Genomic DNA, 20,085 nt, shown 5'->3' on the forward strand with positions numbered 1-20,085 from the left:
TTAGTTCCTTGTAATTTCATTTAGTTAAGAATGAATTTGGTTTGCTTTCGTTTTGATGTGTTTAAGTGCTAATTGACATAATCAACTTATATGCAAGCGAAGTTTTGCAAGTTACAAGGTTATTAGTGGGAGTAGTTAAAGGTTTGGTTGTATTTGGCATTAGTTTGACAATATATGTTGTATTTTTAAAGAAATAAAATACATATTGTTATTATAGAGATGTCGACAATAGAACAATTGTAAAATAATAAGAAAAGAAAAAATACAAATACAAATTTTACAATAGGAATTTCAACTACATTTATTTAAAGAAAGAAAAATTCACTAATATTAAAAATTGAATGATAGAAGAAGAGTTTTAACTACGTATACTCATTTTGCAACATGGTTCCGTACTAAACTGTAACACATATCATTTGAGCAACGTCTTTGCTGTTGTTTTTGCTCCTTAAAACCATAGCCCTTGGATGATGAAGTTCTGGCTCAGGCTGATCGGATCAATTTGTGTAAATCATATAGTAATTCAAATTATCAGAAATGTAATAACACGTCAACTCTGAAATTCAATTTGTGTAAATCTTTTGGTCATTCCAAAGCATTTTGATGATGATATTCACATGGAGAAATAGAAGACGGTGTGAGCACGGAAAGAAAGGTGGTCCCGCTTTATGTGGATCTGGCAATCGATGGCTTCATTAGTCAATAGTCAACTCTGAAATTGGTTAGCCTTGAAAGTGACCCACCTTTACTATATACTCGTACACTTTCTATTTTCATCTGTGGGGAAGTGCTAATCGAAATCTTGCTCCATTGTGAAAGAAACCCAATGCATTGGTGATGGCAGATGAGAATTTCCTCTTTTTTTGCTCTTTCTCTCACAACCTACTGTTCAAGTTCAACAAAAGTGATGGTCCTTTAATTTGATTTAAATTTCCACCTTCTCCAATGATCCAGTCCAATCTCTCTTTGTCTCTACAAATCCAACTTTGTTACGGTCAAGGAAGTTTCCTCTTTTGTTTACACAATTGAATAGAGTTCCAGTTTTCTCCGAGAACAAAATAAATGTTTCCCACTAACAGTACAAAGAACGATAGTTTACTTACGTAATCTTGACGTAATCTAGACGCGTTGATGTTGCTTTACATATTATACAACTTTCACGTTTCTAGGCAAGAGATTGATTTTTCAATGGCTTCTAATAAACCCATTTTTTTCTTCTTCTTCTTCCTCTTGCTGTTTGTCTCATTGAACCTGCAAAGCTCAGTCTCACAAACATGGATCAAAGCTGGTTACTGGGACTCTAGCGCTTCCCTTCCAGTTTCTGATATAAACTCTGCTTTTTTCACCCATCTTTTTTGCGCTTTTGCTTTTGTAAACTCAACCTCCTATCAGCTCTTTATCAACTCCTCAAATGAACAACATTTCTCTAACTTCACCAGCACTGTAAAATTAAAGAATCCATCCATTACTACTATTTTGTCCATTTGGGTTGGAAGAACTGAGTCTACCACCTTTTCTTTGATGGTTAACGAAACTTCTCATCGAAAATCTTTCATTGAATCTTCAATCAAAACAGCCAGGTTTTATGGTGTTCATGGTTTAGACCTTTATGGAGTTGAGCCTAGGAATAGCATCAATATGAACAGTTTTGGTACTTTCTTAGACGAGTGGCGAGCTGAGGTAGCATCCGAGTCAAGAAACTCCGGTAAGACACAGTTGCTATTAACTATGTCGGCTAATCGCTTGCCGATTGTCAACTCAGTGAGTTATCCTATTGAGTCTACAAAGCTAAACCTAGATTGGGTAAATATTGAGGCATATGACTACTATGTGCCAACATTAGATAGGTTTACTGGTTTTCATGCTGCTTTATATGACCCATTAGGAAGGGCCAACACTGATGATGGTATAAAGGAATGGTTAAAGAGAGGATTCCCTGCTGATAAGCTAGTTTTAGGTTTGCCTTACCATGGCTATGGATGGATGCTTGTTAACTCTGGTGACAGTTGTTGTTCCAATAGGGTCGGAAGCGTGTAAATTATTGTACTAAAAAATCACACAAAGTTCAATTCCCAGGGAAGAGAGGTGGATCACAATGATCTCTTAAATACCAAGTCTTTCCTTAGTCAGAATATCCCTTCTATAGTAATTTAATAGCACAATTAAATACTACTATTATACCCTCAAATATTGAAAGAAAAATAGGACAAAAAAGAACACAAGAGTTTTAACGAGGTTCGGTAAATTATACCTACGTCCTCGGGCACTAACACCAGATGATAACTTTACTATCTCCAAAATATTACAAACAAATAGAATTCCTTAAGAATTCTCAAATGGGAGAAGAGAGAAAACTAAGAGAGAAAGATTGGTTGGGATGGTTGAAATGAAAAATGAAAAGGCCTATTTATTGTTGAGGTTCAGGGACTAACTTGCAAATGGCCTAAAAAATTAGGGACCAAAATTGCAATTATCCCATTCAACTTTTCAACATTCGGTGCAACTTGCTCAACCTTTTTAACAAGTTGCTTCCTACCTTTGTTGACTTTTCAACAATCTCCACCTTGAAGATTTGATTAGGATAATCACATCTTCACATACTTCCTTCAACTCCCCAAATTCGATAAAGCTATCTTTTGTAGTGCCTCTAAATGCGCTCTCGAGCGCCATACACCTAAAGGTGCTCAAATTCTCAGGATGTTAATCAAGTTCAAACAATGATTAAACTTGATTGTTGTTACCACCTTGGTCATCATATCTGCGGGATTATCTGCTGTCGGAATCTTCTGAAGTAGAATTTTTCCTTTTTCAAAGACTTCCCGCACAAAGTGATATCTTACGTCGATATGCTTGGTTCTTGAATGATAGACTTGATTTTTCGCTAAATGAATAGCACTCTGACTGTCACAATATAGACTAATGTGACTTTGAACAACTCCCAAGTCTTTCAATAATCCATTAAGCCAAATAGCCTCCTTAACAGCTTCTGTAACTGCCATATATTCTGCCTCTGTAGTAGACACAGCTACTGTAGACTGTAAGGTAGACTTCCAACTCACTGGGGCTATCGCAAGAGTAAACAGATACCCCGTAGTTGAACGACGTTTATCTAAATCACCAGCAAAGTCGGAATCAACATATCCAACTACAAACTGACCAAGTGTTTCATCATGTTCAAAAATTAAACCAACATCTACGGTTTTTCGAAGATACCGTAGAATCCATTTCACAGCTTGCCAATGTCCTTTTCCAGGATCATGCATATACCTGCTCACAACTCCAACAGCTTGTGAAATGTCAGGCCTCGTACACACCATCGCATACATCAAACTCCCAATTGCATTAGCATATGGGACTTTTGCCATATATTCTCTTTCTTCTTCAGTTTTCGGAGATAATTGAGCACTAAGTTTCAAATGAGAAGCAAGTGGGGTACTTACATGTTTTGTGTTTTCATTTACACCAAAACATTATAATACCTTTTTCAGATATTGCTTCTGATTCAAACAAAGCTTGCCTCTCTGTCTATCTCTACTTATCTCCATGCCGAGAATCTTCTTGGCCTCACCTAGATCTTTCATCTCGAACTCTTGATTCAACTGAGCCTTCAGCTTATCTATCTCATTTTGGCTCTTTGAAGCGATTAACATATCATCAACATACAAGAGTAGATAAATGAAAGATCCGTCATGCAGCTTCTGCAAATACACACAATTGTCATATTTGCTACTTGTGTACTTCTGCCTTCTCATAAAGCTATCAAATCGCTTGTACCACTGCCTCGGGGATTGCTTCAATCCATATAGCGATTTGTTAAGCTTACAAACCCAATTTCTACCACCAGCATCTGTGTATCCTTCTGGCTGAGTCATATAGATCTCCTCTTCTAACTCACCATGCAAGAAAGCCGTCTTAACATCAAGTTGAGCTAGCTCCAAATTCAACTGTGCTACCAAGGCCAACAAAATTCTAATGGAGGAATGCTTCACAACAGGGGAAAATACATCATTGTAGTCAATTCCCTCCTTCTGAGCGTAGCCTTTAGCTACCAATCTTGCCTTGTAGCGAATATCCTTCTTGCTAGGAGATCCATCTTTCTTTGCGAATACCCACTTGCATCCGATTGCCCTTTTACCTTTCGGTAATTGCGCCAACTCCCAAGTATTATTCTTCAGGAGAGACTGCATTTCTTCATCCATGGCGCTTTTCCATTTATCACTTTCTAAGCTTTGCATTGCTTCTTGATAAGTGATAGGAATATCATCAACAACGGGAAGGGCGTAGGCCACCATATCAGTAAATCGAGCAGGTTTACGAATTTCTCTCCGTGGCCTTGCAACTGCAACTGGTTCTGGTGTACTTAGTGGTTCTTGGGTCAGAACCTCTTCAACCTCTAATTCCTCCATTGTGGCTGGAGAATTAGACTTATTAACTGGGCAAATCCCCATCTGCTCAAACTCCACCTGTTTTGGAGTACACTCCACCTGCTGTGGAGTATTGCTCGTCTGAATATCTTTATCTGCTACCTTTTCAATGTGGCAGATTCATCAAAGGTAACATCTCTGCTACAGATCATTTTCTTTGTGCTTAAGCACCAAAGACGAAATCCCTTCACTCCAGAAGTGATTCCCATAAAGAGAGCTTTCTTTGCCCTCGGATCTAACTTTGACTCCTTCACATGGTAATATGCAGTGGATCCAAACACATGTAAGGAATCATAATCTGTAGCCGGTTTTCCAGACCATACCTCCATAGGAGTTTTTCTTTCTAATGCAGATGATGGCAAACGATTAACAAGATGGCCAGCGTATGTCACAGCCTCAGCCCAAAATTGCTTGCCCAACCCAGCATTGGACAACATACATCGAACTTTCTCCAGCAATGTTCGATTCATACGCTCTGCCACTCCATTCTGTTGTGGTGTATCCCTAACTGTGAAGTGTCGAACAATACCATACTCTTGGCACACATCGAAGAACGGATCACTTTTATATTCCCCTCCATTGTCCATCCTAAGCCGCTTGATTTTCTTGCCAATCTGGTTTTCGATCATAGTTTTCCATTTAAGAAAAACTCCAAGCACTTCATCTTTAGTTTTCATGGTATACACCCAAACTCTTCTGGAAAAGTCATCAACAAAAGTAACAAAGTAGTGTTTTCCTCCCAACGAAGGTGTTTTAGAAGGCCCCCACACATCTGAGTGAATGTATTCCAAAATACCTTTTGTATTATGGATAGCAGTGCCGAATTTCACTCTCTTTTGCTTTCCCAGAACACAGTGCTCACAAAATTTTAATTTGCAAGCCTTTGCACCTTTCAACAATCCTTGCTTTGCCAGAATTTGCAAGGATTTTTCGCTGGCATGTCCCAACTTCATATGCCACAACTGCATTGAGTCCAAGTCTTTGTTACCGGAAGCTGTAGCGACTGCTCCAATAACTGTACTACCTTGGTAGTAATACAAGTTATTTTTCCTGATGCCCTTCAATATTACAAGTGCGCCAAATGTCACTTTCAAAATCCCATCTCTCATAGTAATAACTAAACCATTGGATTCCAAGGCTCCCAATGAGATGAGATTTTTCTTCAAACTGGGCACGTACCGAACATCAGTCAGAACTCTGGTTGATCCATCTTGATTCTTTAATTGGATTGAACCTATCCCAACAGTTTTACAGGCATTGTCATTGCCCATATAAACAACTCCTCCATTTAGTTCTACTAAATCAGAGAACCACTCCCGGTTAGGGGACATATGATAGGTACAACCCGAATCCAATATCCACTCATCTGAATGGAATGACGATGATGATGCAACCAGTGATAGTTCAGAGTCACTAGTATCATGCTTAGCAACACAAGCATCTACAGCAGCTTTTCCCTTATTCTTCAGCTTTGGACAATTTTTCTTCCAGTGGCCTTTCTCATGACAAAAAGCACATTCATCTTTCCCGAGTCTGGACTTTGACTTTGATCTCCCCTTTTGAGTTTTCTTCCGAGTGTATGAACGACCTCGGACTACTAAAGCTTTTGTATCTCTGATTGAGTTTTTCTGTTTGTCCTTCTTTCTCTGTTCATAACTGTATAAGGCCGCACAGACTTCGCTCAGAGATATATCACTCCTGCCATGAAGTAGAGTAGTTTCTAGGAACTCAAACTCCTCAGGAAGTGACCCCAACAGCATCAAAGCCAAATCTTCATCTTTGAATGTCTCATCCATATTCAGCAAATCAGTGACTAACTGATTAAATTTGGTGATGTGATCATTCATTGTGGTACTTGGGACGTATGTGAAGCGAAACAGTCTTTTCTTCAAGTGGAGCTTATTTTGACTGTTTTTCTTCAAAAAATTTTCTTCAAGTGCCACCCACAACTTATTTGCAGAAGTCTCCTTTGAAAAAGCATACCTCTGCTCTCGAGAAAGGCATGATCGAATTGTGCCACATGCCAACCGATTGATCGCCTTCCAATCTTTCTCCTGTACATCATCTGGTTTCTCTTCATCAATGGCAATGTCTAGACCCTGCTGAAAAAGGGCATCTAGAACCTCACTTTGCCACATACCAAAATGGCCCGTGCCATCAAAGATCTCCACGGCCAATCTTGCATTTGCAATTGTCGGTCTTGTCCACATGGACGATGTTGAAGCTCCTACACCGACCGTTTTCTCCATAATCTTTCAATATACCTAAGGAAATCTTTTCTGATGTGGAAGATCAGTTTAAACTGCAACCACAGAGCATACTACGATTAACCTTCGGCTCTTGATACCACTTGTTGTTCCAATAGGGTCGGAAGCGTGTAAATTATTGTACTAAAAAATCACACAAAGTTCAATTCCCAGGGAAGAGAGGTGGATCACAATGATCTCTTAAATACCAAGTCTTTCCTTAGTCAGAATATCCCTTCTATAGTAATTTAATAGCACAATTAAATACTACTATTATACCCTCAAATATTGAAAGAAAAATAGGACAAAAAAGAACACAAGAGTTTTAACGAGGTTCGGTAAATTATACCTACGTCCTCGGGCACTAACACCAGATGATAACTTTACTATCTCCAAAATATTACAAACAAATAGAATTCCTTAAGAATTCTCAAATGGGAGAAGAGAGAAAACTAAGAGAGAAAGATTGGTTGGGATGGTTGAAATGAAAAATGAAAAGGCCTATTTATAGTTGAGGTTCAGGGACTAACTTGCAAATGGCCTAAAAAATTAGGGACCAAAATTGCAATTATCCCATTCAACTTTTCAACATTCGGTGCAACTTGCTCAACCTTTTTAACAAGTTGCTTCCTACCTTTGTTGACTTTTCAACAACAGTGGGATTGATTCAGCAGCTTCAGGGCCGGCTGTCACCATTGATGGTTCAATGGGGTATAAGTCAATCAAATCATTCATTCTAAATTATGGTTATGGCGTTGAAGCTGTGTATAATTCTACTTATGTGGTGAATATTTGCAAAATCGGGTCGAATTGGATCAATTTCGATGATGTGGAAGCCATTAAAGCTAAGGTTTCTTATGCCAAGGTAAAGGGTCTACTTGGTTACAATGCCTTTCAACTTTCCAATGACGATAATTGGGTGCTTTCACAAGCTGGTAAGATGGTTCTCTCCCTATAGAACATATCAAAATTTTCTGAAAATACTGAATTTTCAAACATTGGCTTGGAAAAAGACTTCAACTAGCATTATTTCTTGCCTCTATTTGGTATATTTGACTTGGAAAAATACATTACCTGTCATTTCTTTTTGTCTCTTTTACGGCATTTCAGTTGGACAATATGCCACATAGGTGTCTTGTCATTATTATGCCATGTTTGCATGCTAAAAGATTAAAGAAAAGAGCTTAAGTTTGCTAAAATTCTGAAATCTTTACAAAACATTGAACTGTAATTAACGTAATGAATAATGTATCGATGTTCCGCAGCTTGTGGAATAGGCAGCAGTCAGCCAAAGAAACATCGATTATTGGTTATTGTTTCGGTTACAGTTGCTGCAATGGTTTTCCTGATGATAGCTATCATCTGTTACCTGCAAAAGAAAATATTCAAATCACAAGGTAAGATTGGACATGTGAGAATCTGCAATGATTCCAAACAGTTATCGAACATTGACTCGACAAGGTTTCAACTGCAGGGCTTTGTTGTGCATTGAAAATGTTGGTTTTTTGGATAACCAAAATATCAGCTGAAAAAAGGCATGAAAATGATGATCCTAATCTCCAAGTTTTCAGTTTCTCTAGCATTAAAGCTGCCACTAATAACTTTTCAAATGATAATAAGCTCGGAGAAGGTGGATATGGACCTGTTTACAAGGTAAGGTACTATTACTCTATTAGCCACTTCCGGGGACTTTGTGGCAATGTATAATGTGTTTGAAGAACCACACGTTTGCCGCTTACCTGCAGGAGGTTCTGAAATTCCAAGTACATTCAAAGGATTAATCGTTTATCATACCTTTGTTTGGTTTTTAAAACTACTAACTGCAATGTGGATTGTGGACTATAACAGGGAAAGTTACCAAACGGACTGGAAATAGCCGTGAAGAGGCTCTCGAAAAGCTCGAATCAAGGGTTCGAGGAGTTCAAGAATGAGGTCACTCTTACAGCTAGGCTTCAACATGTGAATCTAGTTCGAGTTCTGGGAATTTGTACTGAGAAGGAAGAAAAATTGCTGGTTTACGAGTTCATGCCAAACAAAAGCTTGGATTTCTACCTCTATGGTAACAATGCTTAATTTTTTCAACTTAGTATGAGTGTTAAGTACATTTTTATGGCATGTTATTTCATAAATTTCTTAAGCAAAAATGACACATTGTTCATGCACTTAACCGAGGCAGATCCCTTTAAAAGGCAGCAGTTAGATTGGAGAAGACGAGTCTCGATAATCGAAGGCATTACTCAAGGGCTTCTATATCTCCAAGAATACTCAAATTACACTATAATTCATCGTGACATAAAGGCGAGCAATATCTTATTAGATTATGAAATGAACCCAAAGATATCAGATTTCGGGATGGCTAAGTTTTTCAAGAAGGATGAACTTGAAGCAAACACCGGCAGAATTGTTGGGACATAGTAAGTGTATCAGACGGTCTGAAATGATACATATCCGATTGTTTTCCATCTTTTCCATTGAATCTATACATAGTTATTAATTCATTGATTCAATGCAGTGGCTATGTTCCTCCGGAATACGTTAGGAAAGGAATATACTCAACCAAGTATGACGTTTATAGTTTCGGAGTTCTACTTCTGCAAATTATCAGTGGCAAGAGGAATTCCAGTCTGTATGGATGCCATGAAAACTTGAATCTTCTTGAATATGTAAGTAACTTTGAGACACTTTTTTTTCTTCTCCATTTTGCAGTACGAATTTTGGAAAATGTATAATGTTGAATGATAATATCCAGGCATACGAATTGTGGAAACAAGGTCGAGAGGCAGAGTTTTTCGATGCATCACTGGATGATTCCTCTTCGTCATGTAAGCTCATTAGATGTATGCAATTGGCCCTACTATGTGTGCAGGAAAATCCTGCAGATAGGCCGTCAATGGTGAAAGTTTTTACGATTCTCAAGAACGAAAACAGTGTTGCAATCTCTGTACCTAAGCAGCCTGCATATTCAATAACAAGATACGAAAGGAAGGAAAGTATAGACATTGGGAGGAAGAAAGTTTTTTCTGTTAACGATGCCTCGATAACCCAAGTGGAACCTCGATGACTGACAGCTTATGCATTTGGGAAACATTTATGTAAAAGGATTATGTTTTTTTTTTTTTTACCAACCTTTGATCATGCAAATATAGATATTAAAGATTGGAGCAAGTTGTTGAATCTATAGCTTTAATGGTGATTGTTTTTCAAGCCAAAAAGAAAAGGAAAAGAAGAAAATTTTCATTACAAGCTGAAGTTGGAATAAATAACTGACCTTATATTGAGTCTGGGTTTTCCTTTTTTTGCATATGAAAGCTGCATGTCCATTCAAAACTCCAACTTTGTTACACGTCAGGATATTTTCCTCTTTCTTTACAATATTCAAAGATTTTCATATTTTCTTCAACAACGTATATTTTCCGCTATGCAATCACCATGAAAACAGAGAAATAAGGAACCAAAGCCCTCGACTCCAAGTCCAAACCACACCGTCAGCAAGAAAGAAGGTATGAACCCCATACCAACAGCTAGTGATGTTAAAATCAGTACCGTACTGAACTTTGAAGAAAAATGTAACAACTCAATATCCTTAAAATATATATATAAAGACTATGAACAAACTTATCAATTGTGGTTTCATTGTCTCCTGATATGATTATATCATCACAAATGTAACATCATTTGTGAATTGAACAAACATCGATGCATTTGATCGAGATAATGAAAATAACGGTACCATCATTTGATATAGCCCTTAAAGATTGCTTTAACCTGTAAAGTGCCTCATGAAATTTACACGCAAGGTTTTTACCTCTAAACGTGTTGCTTATAAACTGGAGGTTGTTGCAAGGTTTTTACCTCTAAACTTGTTGCTTATAAATTGGAGGTTGTTGCATATATACATTTTCTATAATATCCCCTGTTGACATCTATTTTCTATGGATGGATGGAAATTTAATTAAAATTTTCGAAGCAGTCAATTTTTAAGTTAGACATTTATTTAGTAGTGTCTCATGACATACTAACTTGGAAGCTAAAAATCTCAAAATAATTTATGACTTGTCTCGAAACATAGAGATTCTTGTCTCGAGACATAAATTTAAAATTTAGTATTTGAGTTTGAATTTGAATTCTAACTTTGATATTAACTCATGTAATTTCGTAAATTGATGAAACAAAGTAATTGAGTTTATAAATGCTATAGTAGCTTGAGTTGTTTCGACAACATCACATGTTCGGAAACGACAATCAAATTTAGAGTGCTACAAGTTCCATATTTACTCACATTATATATTTTTTGATATCTCAAAAAAAGAATACTACAGTCATTAAATGTATGGAATTAATCGTATAACATCTCATTTTGACCCTCCGATCCTTTATGAAACAAGAGCCATAAAAAAATTTATTAATAAAACTTTTTTTCTCAATAGAATTTTTTATTAATAAAACATGGCATTTGTGAAAGAGAAACATAAAGACTAATTGATGAATATTACATGACACTTGTAACTCTAAACTTTTTTACTTTCATTTATTTCGATCAAGAAATAATAGGAAATAATCCATTTCTATCTTTCATCATATACACTTTGCATGTCCAGAACATGCAGAATCAAAGTTTATTTGCGACACGTGAAAACAAGCATAAAAGAAAAAAGGAAACAGTTTTATAAGGCTCCAGCTGCGTTCAAATGAATAAATGTCCATGAAAGCTCCAGAATAAATTGCGAATATTTGATACGATTTCCAGGTTCAGGTGGCTTCTAGTGCATTCGTTCCCATGTATTTGATGCTGTCAAACACATAAAAACATAACAGACTTAGCCTAGCAGTAAATATATACAGATTAGTGAAGTACTTGAAACTCCATTGAAAAAGGTTATAGTATTCAAATGGAAACAGCACTGTGATGAAAACCTACCAATTCCTGAAAGTGTCCAGTTCATGTCATATCCAAGGGCCCAAAAGAAGTAACCCCCAAGGTTCTGAGTCTTAGCATACTCAACCTTCTTTTCCACTGTTCCATCATAACCGATCCAATCGGTTCCCGAGTACGAATATTCCGATACAGTATCTCCGTCATACACTACATGGGCATAGTGTTCATCATTGTATTTTACAATATCACTGTACAACATTATGCCATTGTTTCCCGGCCCAACACCATTAGCAGGCGCTCCGATCCCATGGTTTTTGGGGTGTTTCAGTTCCCACGATTTTCCATAAAATGGTATCCCCATAACCAGCTTCTTTGGAGGGACACCAGCTTCAATCCATGATGGTATACCATAACTTGTGCTTATATTGCTAGTTTTGTCGTAGAGTAGAGCATGTTCACCAGTGACTGAAGTGTCCCAACTTCCATGGTAATCAAAGCACATAGGATTTACAAAATCAAGGCATCTTGCAATGGCATCAGTAGGGTATGTTCTAGGCAGATCTAAGAAAAAGCTTGAAGCGAAATAAACAGCAGCGCTTAAAAGAAGGGGAGGCTTGCTAGAAGCCGAATCTTCGCTCTCAACAGCCTCACGCCATTCTTTGAAGAAAGCCTCAAGGTTCGACATGTCAGTTGGGTTATTAGTGTATAATCCCAATCCTGCCCGGGCCTCACAAACCCAATAAGCCCAACTCACCCTAGCCCAAAACCTTAACAAAAACCTAGCCTCTCCTCACCTTAGGTCTTCAACCACCCTCTGCCGCCGCTCCTCTGACACCGCCAACTCCTCTGCCACCAGCCGTTGACCCCTAGGCCTGCAAAACAAAAACAAGAAGAAAGCAGAGAAGCAGGAAGCAAAAAATAATAGAAAACTAAAGATTGTATTTGGCTATAAAAATAGCCTCAAACAAACAATTTTTTTTTTGGACACTGATATTGAAATACAACAAAAAAAAGGAGTGATAAAAAAAGAAAAGGTGATTTCTAACGTCTGATTTTTTCTCTCATCTCAAGTCTGTTTCGTTTTCTTCTTTGTTTGCATGCGTTTCCAGTATAATAATAATAAAAAGACTTACCATTGAGAGTGTCTTCGAAATCCTCATCTTCTTTGTCTAAATCGAAGTTTAAGAGGGAATTTCGGGGTTAAAATCGGCATACGTGGCCCCAATCGGCCTAGAACGGGTTTAGCTCATCACCAATTATTGGTTACGGTAGCGTATGGTGGCTGGGCAAAGGGTTCATGCTTTAGCCGAATGAATAAGGGGGGAGAGATTTCAGTTTCTGTTTTTTCTTATTTTTTCTTTTGATTTGTTTAGAGTGGCTGAATGATAGTTTTAGGTTTTTTTTTATTTGGTTTTGTAAGGAGAATGAAACGGTGGCGTTTAGGGGTAGGGTGATCTGCTTCAAGTGGAAAATTTGCACGGTTAACTCCTCCCTTTCGCGCTACATTTCAGCTGACCCCTATTAGCATCTTATTTATTTTTTGATTTCCCCTAAAAGTTTGTGTGTTATTTCATCTCAGCCCGCTCCTAAGTGTTGCGTTTTAAGGTCTGGAGTATTTCCAGCTTTAATCCTTGAGCATTTGCGCGTGTTTTGTACTGATCCTTATTTTGATTCCATCCGTTTATTTTATTTGTAAATTGTCCCCTTCATTTTAGATTTATTTTTATTAAGTTTCCCATTTATATAATGCATTATTTTAAGGGTATTCACTTAATAATTTTTTTTTAAGAAAAAAACTACTTTAATAATTTTTACCTGGTTTAAAAGGATCATTGCTTGGAAATTTTGCATTATATTATTTTAGCATTACGTAAAATATTTTGTTTACATATTTCTATATGCTTGTGTACACAGTGTGATTAAGTTGAGTTTTCTATTTAGAAATATTAATATATTATGATAAATCTAGGTATATTTGTTAATCTATTTTAATTATTTCGCTTTGTTTTCATCTGCATAATCATTTTGCATAATTATTTTGAAGTTCGTTTTGTATGTTATTTTAATATTTTTGTATAATGTTTCATCTAATATTTTGTGTATATTTGTACATATATTATTTTAATGACTAAATTGTTGTTTTAAAATTCATTTTGTGCTTATAAAATTATTGTTTCGAAATTTTTTGTATTACATTATTTTAATATATTATATAGTATCTCATTCAAATACTTTTGTATATATTTGTGCGTATATAACAAAACTAATTTAATCTCGTATGCATTTTCCCTTTATTCTAAATTTATTTACATATATATATATATAATTTGTAAATTTAATATGTTCTTAAAATTATTATATATGCTTTTATTATCTTTGCACGTTTTTTAATTTTCCTTTATTATATATAAGTTGTCAATTTTAAACCGATATTCTTTAACATTTCATATATCATTCGATTTAAATATTCATTCTATAACATATATTTTAATGGTTACATGTATTCCTTTATCTTGTTTCTGTAAAAATTGTCTAGTTTAACAATTCATATAATATATATTATATATTCATCCTTTTAAATTTATCTTATACACAAATATTTTTCTTTAACTTTCATTTTGTTTTGCATTTTTGCATTTGAATATGTTGTATTAGGTTATATATATTATTGCCATCATATTGATTATTCTTCATCCATGATTAGGAAATTGATAATATTTTTTAGAATTGGTGGAATTTGATTGTTATCTTGTTAGTTGATTAAACGAATTATCTTATCTTTATTCATCCATCATAGTATCTCGTACATGTACATTATCTTGTGTTTTTATTTCCTTTCGGATTAACAAATATCACTTTATAATTTCTAACTCTTTAGAATTAATTATTCCATTTTATTTTAAGTCAATTTAGTACATTTCAAGTTGGTATTCCTTAAAACAAAGGCAATATTCGATGTTTGGCAATTCGGAGAATCGTGCCCTACCGTGCTGGGTTGCAATTTTCTGTTTGTTCGAAACGATTGAATAATCCTTCTGAATTTCACCCATGTCTTTAAAAATTTTCTTTAGAACAAAGGAAATGCTCGATGCTTGGCAATTCAGAGAATTGTGCCCTATCGTGCTGGGTTGCAATTTTTCATTTGTTCAAAGTAATCAAACGTCCCTTTTGAATTTCACACATATTTTCTCAATCCTAAAGCAAAGCAATGTTCAACGTTTAGAAATTCGAAGAATCGTGCCTTACCGTGCTGGGTTTCGGTTTTTCGTTGGACTAAATAATTGGACATCCTTTTGCAATTTTCGGGGTATAAATTTTTGGAAACCAAGATTTATCGTGTTCTCAAGGGAATAAAGTGTCGTGTCCTATCGTGTTGGATATGATGCTGCATTCCTTTGAAATAACAAAATTTTGACGACCAACTTGAGCTATTTAAATTTTTAAAAGAATCATTTTTTAAATAATATTTTTTCACATGATACAGTATTCTAATTAATTTTTTAGCTATTAATATTGAAAGTTTATGATTATAAATAAATCCATTTATGTGAAGAATCGGACTAAAACATAATATTAATATATTTTATGTTTATTTAAGTTCATCTTAACTCGATATATGAGCTTAAATTGTTGCCCATGCACGTCCATATTTATAAATAACCCTAAATTATTTTAGGTTTACTCATTATTTTTATTTTTTAAAAAATTATTTATATCATTTTAAATTTAATATTAATAGTTATATATTTCTCATTTATTAAAATTATATATATCTTTACATTTTTTAACTATATATTACTATCATTTTAATTTTTTTGTATTATAAATTATATAATATATTATAGTAAAAGTTTAAAAAACAAATCTGACTGGTCTAGGTATATGGGCGTCAAAAGTTTGAACCCAAGCTCAAGTCATATTTTTAAAATAGCTTAATTTTTTATACAAATACATTTTTAATGTAATATTTTTACTTAAACTTTCTTAAATTTAGAATAAACTTTCGAACTTAAATAAATAACTTAACCTATGAATTGGTAGAGCATATAACTTTCAGATAAAAAAAATCCTATTGGAAAGGCCCAAATAATGATAGAAGAAACCCAGCCATGTTTGAGCGGAAAACCATCAACAATCCATGAAAGGCTCAATAAAAATAAGGTAAACCCTAAAATCCCAGTTGGAGCACTAGTTTATTACGTGAACCGCTTTCATTCTCCTTAGCGCCGCATTCCTTCCAAAGCTCCAATTCACCGCCAACCATGGTAATCTCCTCTTCTCTTTCCCATCTTCCTTGAATCGATTCATTCATTTCAAGCTTTAATTGCTCTGTTTTTTTTTTCTTTGTGCAAAAATGGTTGGCTACCTCCCATTATATGTAAACAAAGTTGAGTTTTGAAAGTAACCTATCTGATCTTTTGAATTTGTTTATTTTGACATGGCAGCCTTCACACAAGACTTTCATGATCAAGAAGAAGTTGGCCAAGAAGATGAGGCAGAATAGGCCCATCCCTTACTGGATCCGTATGCGCACTGATAACACCATCAGGTCAATACATTTTTCTTCATTTTTCGCTCAAATTTGCTTAGAAGTTATTGTTTTGGTTTCATTCTTAAGATATTTTCAGATAATTTATTGATAATTTATTGATAATTTCCTTGGAATTTTTTTGGGTTTTTGGATTTCAGGTACAATGCGAAGCGTAGGCATTGGCGCCGCACCAAGCTAGGGTTCTAAGCACCATGAGCTTAGTTGGGTTCAAGCTTTTCTTTTTTCCCAAGTTTATTTGCAGACATTTTGGTGTGGGGTTTAATATAGGAAACTACCAAGGATGAAGGATTCTTAAATTAAAGATTTTGATGAGATTTTTGGCAATATTTCAATTATTTTATATTCCACTTTCAGTTCCTTATTCTCATTATCTTCGTTTGGTTGCTTGGTATTGAATTCTACTTTTTGATGATCTTTATGTGCTTGGGGAGGACCTTGTTGAGTTTATCTGAATCTTAATCATGTTGTTGTTCTGTAGCAATGAACTTGAAATTGTTAGGTAATAGTAGTGGGTCGAGGTTTCATCTAAGTGTGCTTGCACCTTGCACCTTACTAGACAATAAAAATGCCTTAGCCCCTTTTGGTCCTGTTTAATCAGGCACACATGTCCGGCGTGCTTTTTTGTGAGGGAATAGGCATAATAAAAACCCACCTAATTGAAGTTCTCTTTAATTTCTTTTATTTTTTTCACATTATTGAACTCTATACTTCTCAATATTTTAGTATTCAACTATAGACATTGACAGTAAGGAAATCATGGTTATTGACTAATAATAAAAAAGTACATGCAGATAAATTATACCACGTTTTGAAGTTTATTTTGTCTTAGCCTTTATGTACATATATACATGTGTATACACACATACAAAACTCACATGTATATGTTGTGCTTTACATTACAAAGGCTAGTGCTTTCTTTTGCACCTTGTGCTTGAGCCAATATAAGGGTTCTAGCGCCTAGACTGCACTTTCTGCCCTTGACAACACTGGGTAGTAATAGTGATAACTGATTCTGTTTAGCTTTGTTTTTCTGAGTGACATGCCTTGCTGCATTAAAAGAGTTATTGGAGGCAATAGGGAGAGTGGGAATTTGGTTTAAAATAGGAAGAGAGCTTTGAATCTTCTATTAATGGTTTGTAGACTGTCATTTTTATTTAAGATGATCGTGAAGTTTTCTTGAAAGTGCAAATGCTTTTTGTGTTCCTACGCAAAGGAGAGTATGTTGTAGTTTGTAGAATGTTGGATATGGATGTGTCCGACATGGTTATGTTTTTGTATTTGAAGGGTCTATGGATTGTCGTATTGCCTTAATCATGTAGTCGGATATGGGTCTCGAAAAGAGTTGGAGTAGCATATCAGTTAAATAGTTTGTATAGTTGGAGAATGAGGCAGATATCTCATAGGACCCAAGTTGTGCAAATGACTGAGCTTTAGCAAGATATCTCATAGGACCCAAGTTGTGCAAATGACTGAGCTTTAGCAAAGATTGATAGTACATAGATCATGGGTATGACGTAATTGGTTACATGACATGATGGTTATGATGTCTGTTTTAAGAGATGGTAGAAAATGTTTATAATGTTTTAAAGGAACTTATGGACTTGTAGGATGGGGAAAAATGAGTTGTTTAGTTGATACTAGTTGAATTTGTAGTGCCAATGAACCTTTAGGGAAAGGTTGAATTTGAAGTGCCAATGAACCTTCGAAGTTGTTGTCAAAACTCATCACTACTAAATTAATTGAATTGTCATTGAATTGGAATAATTAATCTCAATTGAAGGTTTTTTTATTAGGCTTGATTTATGATTTAGCCCTTAGCTATACTTATTTTTTTCATTTTGATATTTAAATTTATTTTTTTAATTTAGTATTAAAAAGTGTCAATTTTATTTTTATTTTTGATCCATTTTGTAATTGCTGTTAAAAAAGTTTATTAGACCACTTTGGTCTACAGAAAAGTGACATGTGGTTTGCTTTCATCAATGAAAACTGTCACATGACAATTAAATTTGTTTAAAATTAAATTTGTTTAAAATTAAATTTAAATATTAAAAAGTATTATTGGCTATTATTGGCTTTGATTTATCATTGACTGTCTCTGAAGGACAATTGATTGATGTCGATCAAGTGTGTCTTTTTTTATTTTTTTATTATTATATATATTATATTGATTAAAAATATAATATATAAAAGTTTTAAAACTCTAGAATATATAATTATAAATTTTAAAAAGTAAAAATAATATATAATTAAAAATTATTATAAAAATTTTAAAAAGATATTTAAATTTCAAGTAATTGTAAAATAAAACTTGAAATTCAAATGTTTTCTTAGAATTTTATAAAAGAATTATTTTTAAATATCTTTACAATTTTTTATAATATTTACAATTTTCTTTTACATTTTTTAATAATATTATTAATTTCAACTAATTTCTTGTGAATTTTATTTTTATAAATTATATAATTTTTCTAGATTTTATATATTTTAGTTTGAATTTTGTATATATTTATTTTATTTTTCATATTTTTAATGTGAATATACATTGAATAATATTTTTTTTTTACATAAAAGTTGTTACGTGGAGGTTTGTGATTGGCTATCGGTTCAAGATGGAGTTAAAAAATATAACAAAGGCATACTTTAGTTACCAAATTGAGAACTGATTTATACTTTAAATATCAAATTAAAACAAAAAAGAATCAAATACCAAAATTTAAAAAATAAATATACTTTAAAAGTTAAATCATCAATTAAATTTTTTTATTAATATACTAATAATTATATAAAAAATATAATTTATAAAACACAAAAATAGCAACACATGGTCACATCGTATAACTACCCCTTTTAGTTGGTAAATATTCTTTATTTTACCGATGTCTTTCCGTTTTTATTGCATTTTATTTTGTTAATTGAATTGAGAAACGATTGTATAAAATAATGATGTTACGTCATATGTATCTCTTTTTCAATAGTTTAATATTACATCAGTATTTTCATCCTAAATTTTAACATTTCCACCCTGAAAAAATCAAATCTAAATAAAAATCTTGAAATATAATATGAAATCGCTAACATAACATTAAACTATTGAAAATAGATAATATTACTATTTCATATAATCCTTTCTTAAATTGATAGATTTGTATAAAGTGGTAGCGAGGGATGAATGGTCACTTTGATAGGTTTAATTTCTAAATTAAACCAAAAAAAAAAAAAAGGATTAAACTGTAATTTGGAAAACAATTTCAATCAAACGAATTCTAAGTGAACAACCCAATTAACTAAACTTAACTTAATAAATTTTTTTCAATAAATTATTTCCATTTTTTATTCATATTGGACTATGTTAGAATAATTTCAATATTGAGTTTGGGTGTTTAATTGAGTTTGAATAAATATTTAAAATGGTTAATATATCATTTGGGATCTGAAATTAGCTTTAATTTTTAATTTGGTATCTTAAGTTTCTTTTTCAATTTGATATTTAAATTTAGCTTCAATATTCAATTTAATACTTGAGTTTGTTTGTACCGAATTAAGTACCTAAGTCTAGCTTTAATGTTCAATTTAGTAACTTAGCATTTTTTGTCCAATTAAGCACCTATGTTTTTTTTTACTAGAACTAGCTATGTGAGTTTTTTTTTCTCAATTTGGTACCTAAATTGGGCTTCAATTTTTAATTTGGTATCTGAGTTTTTTTCAATTTGATACTTGAGTTTGTTTTGACCCAAATTAAGTACCTAAGTTTAGTTTCAATATTCAATTTAGCACTTGAGTATTTTTTGTCCCAATTAAGCCCGTATGTTTTTTTACTAGAACTTAGGTACCTGAATTTATCTTCAATGTTCAATTTAATACTTGAGGTTTTCCAATTTGATACTTAAGCTTATTTTGACCCCAATTAAATATTTAAGTTTGGCTTCAATATTAGTATCTGAGCTTTTTTTCTCCCAATTAAGTACCTATATTTTTTTTACTACA

General features: G+C 33.8%; 3 protein-coding genes across 4 annotated transcripts; 2 read left to right on the plus strand and 1 right to left on the minus strand.

The window, feature by feature from the left end:
- Positions 1-786: 786 nt before the first annotated feature.
- LOC107893422 (L-type lectin-domain containing receptor kinase I.8) lies at positions 787-9,932 on the plus strand. The gene is made up of 9 exons (XM_041084820.1): positions 787-2,005; positions 5,498-5,507; positions 7,328-7,605; positions 7,936-8,067; positions 8,145-8,323; positions 8,519-8,729; positions 8,847-9,084; positions 9,183-9,333; positions 9,420-9,932. Exons 1-9 carry the CDS (start codon positions 1,132-1,134, stop codon positions 9,729-9,731), a joined length of 2,385 nt encoding a protein of 794 aa, XP_040940754.1. The 5' UTR covers positions 787-1,131; the 3' UTR covers positions 9,732-9,932.
- A 1,241-nt stretch (positions 9,933-11,173) lies between these two features.
- LOC107893421 (class V chitinase CHIT5) lies at positions 11,174-12,944 on the minus strand. Of its 2 annotated transcripts, XM_016818404.2 has the most exons (3): positions 12,680-12,932; positions 11,589-12,418; positions 11,174-11,459 (listed from the first exon to the last, which is right to left on the minus strand). In XM_016818404.2, exons 2-3 carry the CDS (start codon positions 12,229-12,231, stop codon positions 11,431-11,433), a joined length of 672 nt encoding a protein of 223 aa, XP_016673893.1. In that variant the 5' UTR covers positions 12,232-12,418; positions 12,680-12,932; the 3' UTR covers positions 11,174-11,430. The 2 variants fall into 2 exon arrangements, with proteins under 2 accessions (XP_016673893.1, XP_016673892.1); XM_016818403.2 differs by having other exon boundaries at positions 11,589-12,944.
- Positions 12,945-15,603: 2,659 nt separating this feature from the next.
- LOC107893420 (60S ribosomal protein L39-3) lies at positions 15,604-16,459 on the plus strand. The gene is made up of 3 exons (XM_016818402.2): positions 15,604-15,811; positions 15,992-16,095; positions 16,236-16,459. Exons 1-3 carry the CDS (start codon positions 15,809-15,811, stop codon positions 16,282-16,284), a joined length of 156 nt encoding a protein of 51 aa, XP_016673891.1. The 5' UTR covers positions 15,604-15,808; the 3' UTR covers positions 16,285-16,459.
- Positions 16,460-20,085: the final 3,626 nt, after the last annotated feature.

The sequence above is a fragment of the Gossypium hirsutum genome, chromosome A13, assembly GCF_007990345.1.
Source record: "Gossypium hirsutum isolate 1008001.06 chromosome A13, Gossypium_hirsutum_v2.1, whole genome shotgun sequence".
Classification (NCBI taxonomy): Eukaryota; Viridiplantae; Streptophyta; class Magnoliopsida; order Malvales; family Malvaceae; genus Gossypium; species Gossypium hirsutum.

Excerpts from the sequence above, each read along its gene's own strand:
- LOC107893422 (XM_041084820.1), top strand. The coding sequence starts at position 1,132 with ATGTTGCTTTACATATTATACAACTTTCACGTTTCTAGGCAAGAGATT. Across the intron at positions 8,730-8,846 it reads CTTGGATTTCTACCTCTATG|ATCCCTTTAAAAGGCAGCAG; the intron begins GTAACAATGCTT and ends TAACCGAGGCAG. Across the intron at positions 9,334-9,419 it reads ACTTGAATCTTCTTGAATAT|GCATACGAATTGTGGAAACA; the intron begins GTAAGTAACTTT and ends GATAATATCCAG.
- LOC107893421 (XM_016818403.2), bottom strand. The coding sequence starts at position 12,231 with ATGTCGAACCTTGAGGCTTTCTTCAAAGAATGGCGTGAGGCTGTTGAG. Across the intron at positions 11,460-11,588 it reads CTGGACACTTTCAGGAATTG|CATCAAATACATGGGAACGA; the intron begins GTAGGTTTTCAT and ends TGTGTTTGACAG.
- LOC107893420 (XM_016818402.2), top strand. Across the intron at positions 16,096-16,235 it reads CGCACTGATAACACCATCAG|GTACAATGCGAAGCGTAGGC; the intron begins GTCAATACATTT and ends TTTGGATTTCAG.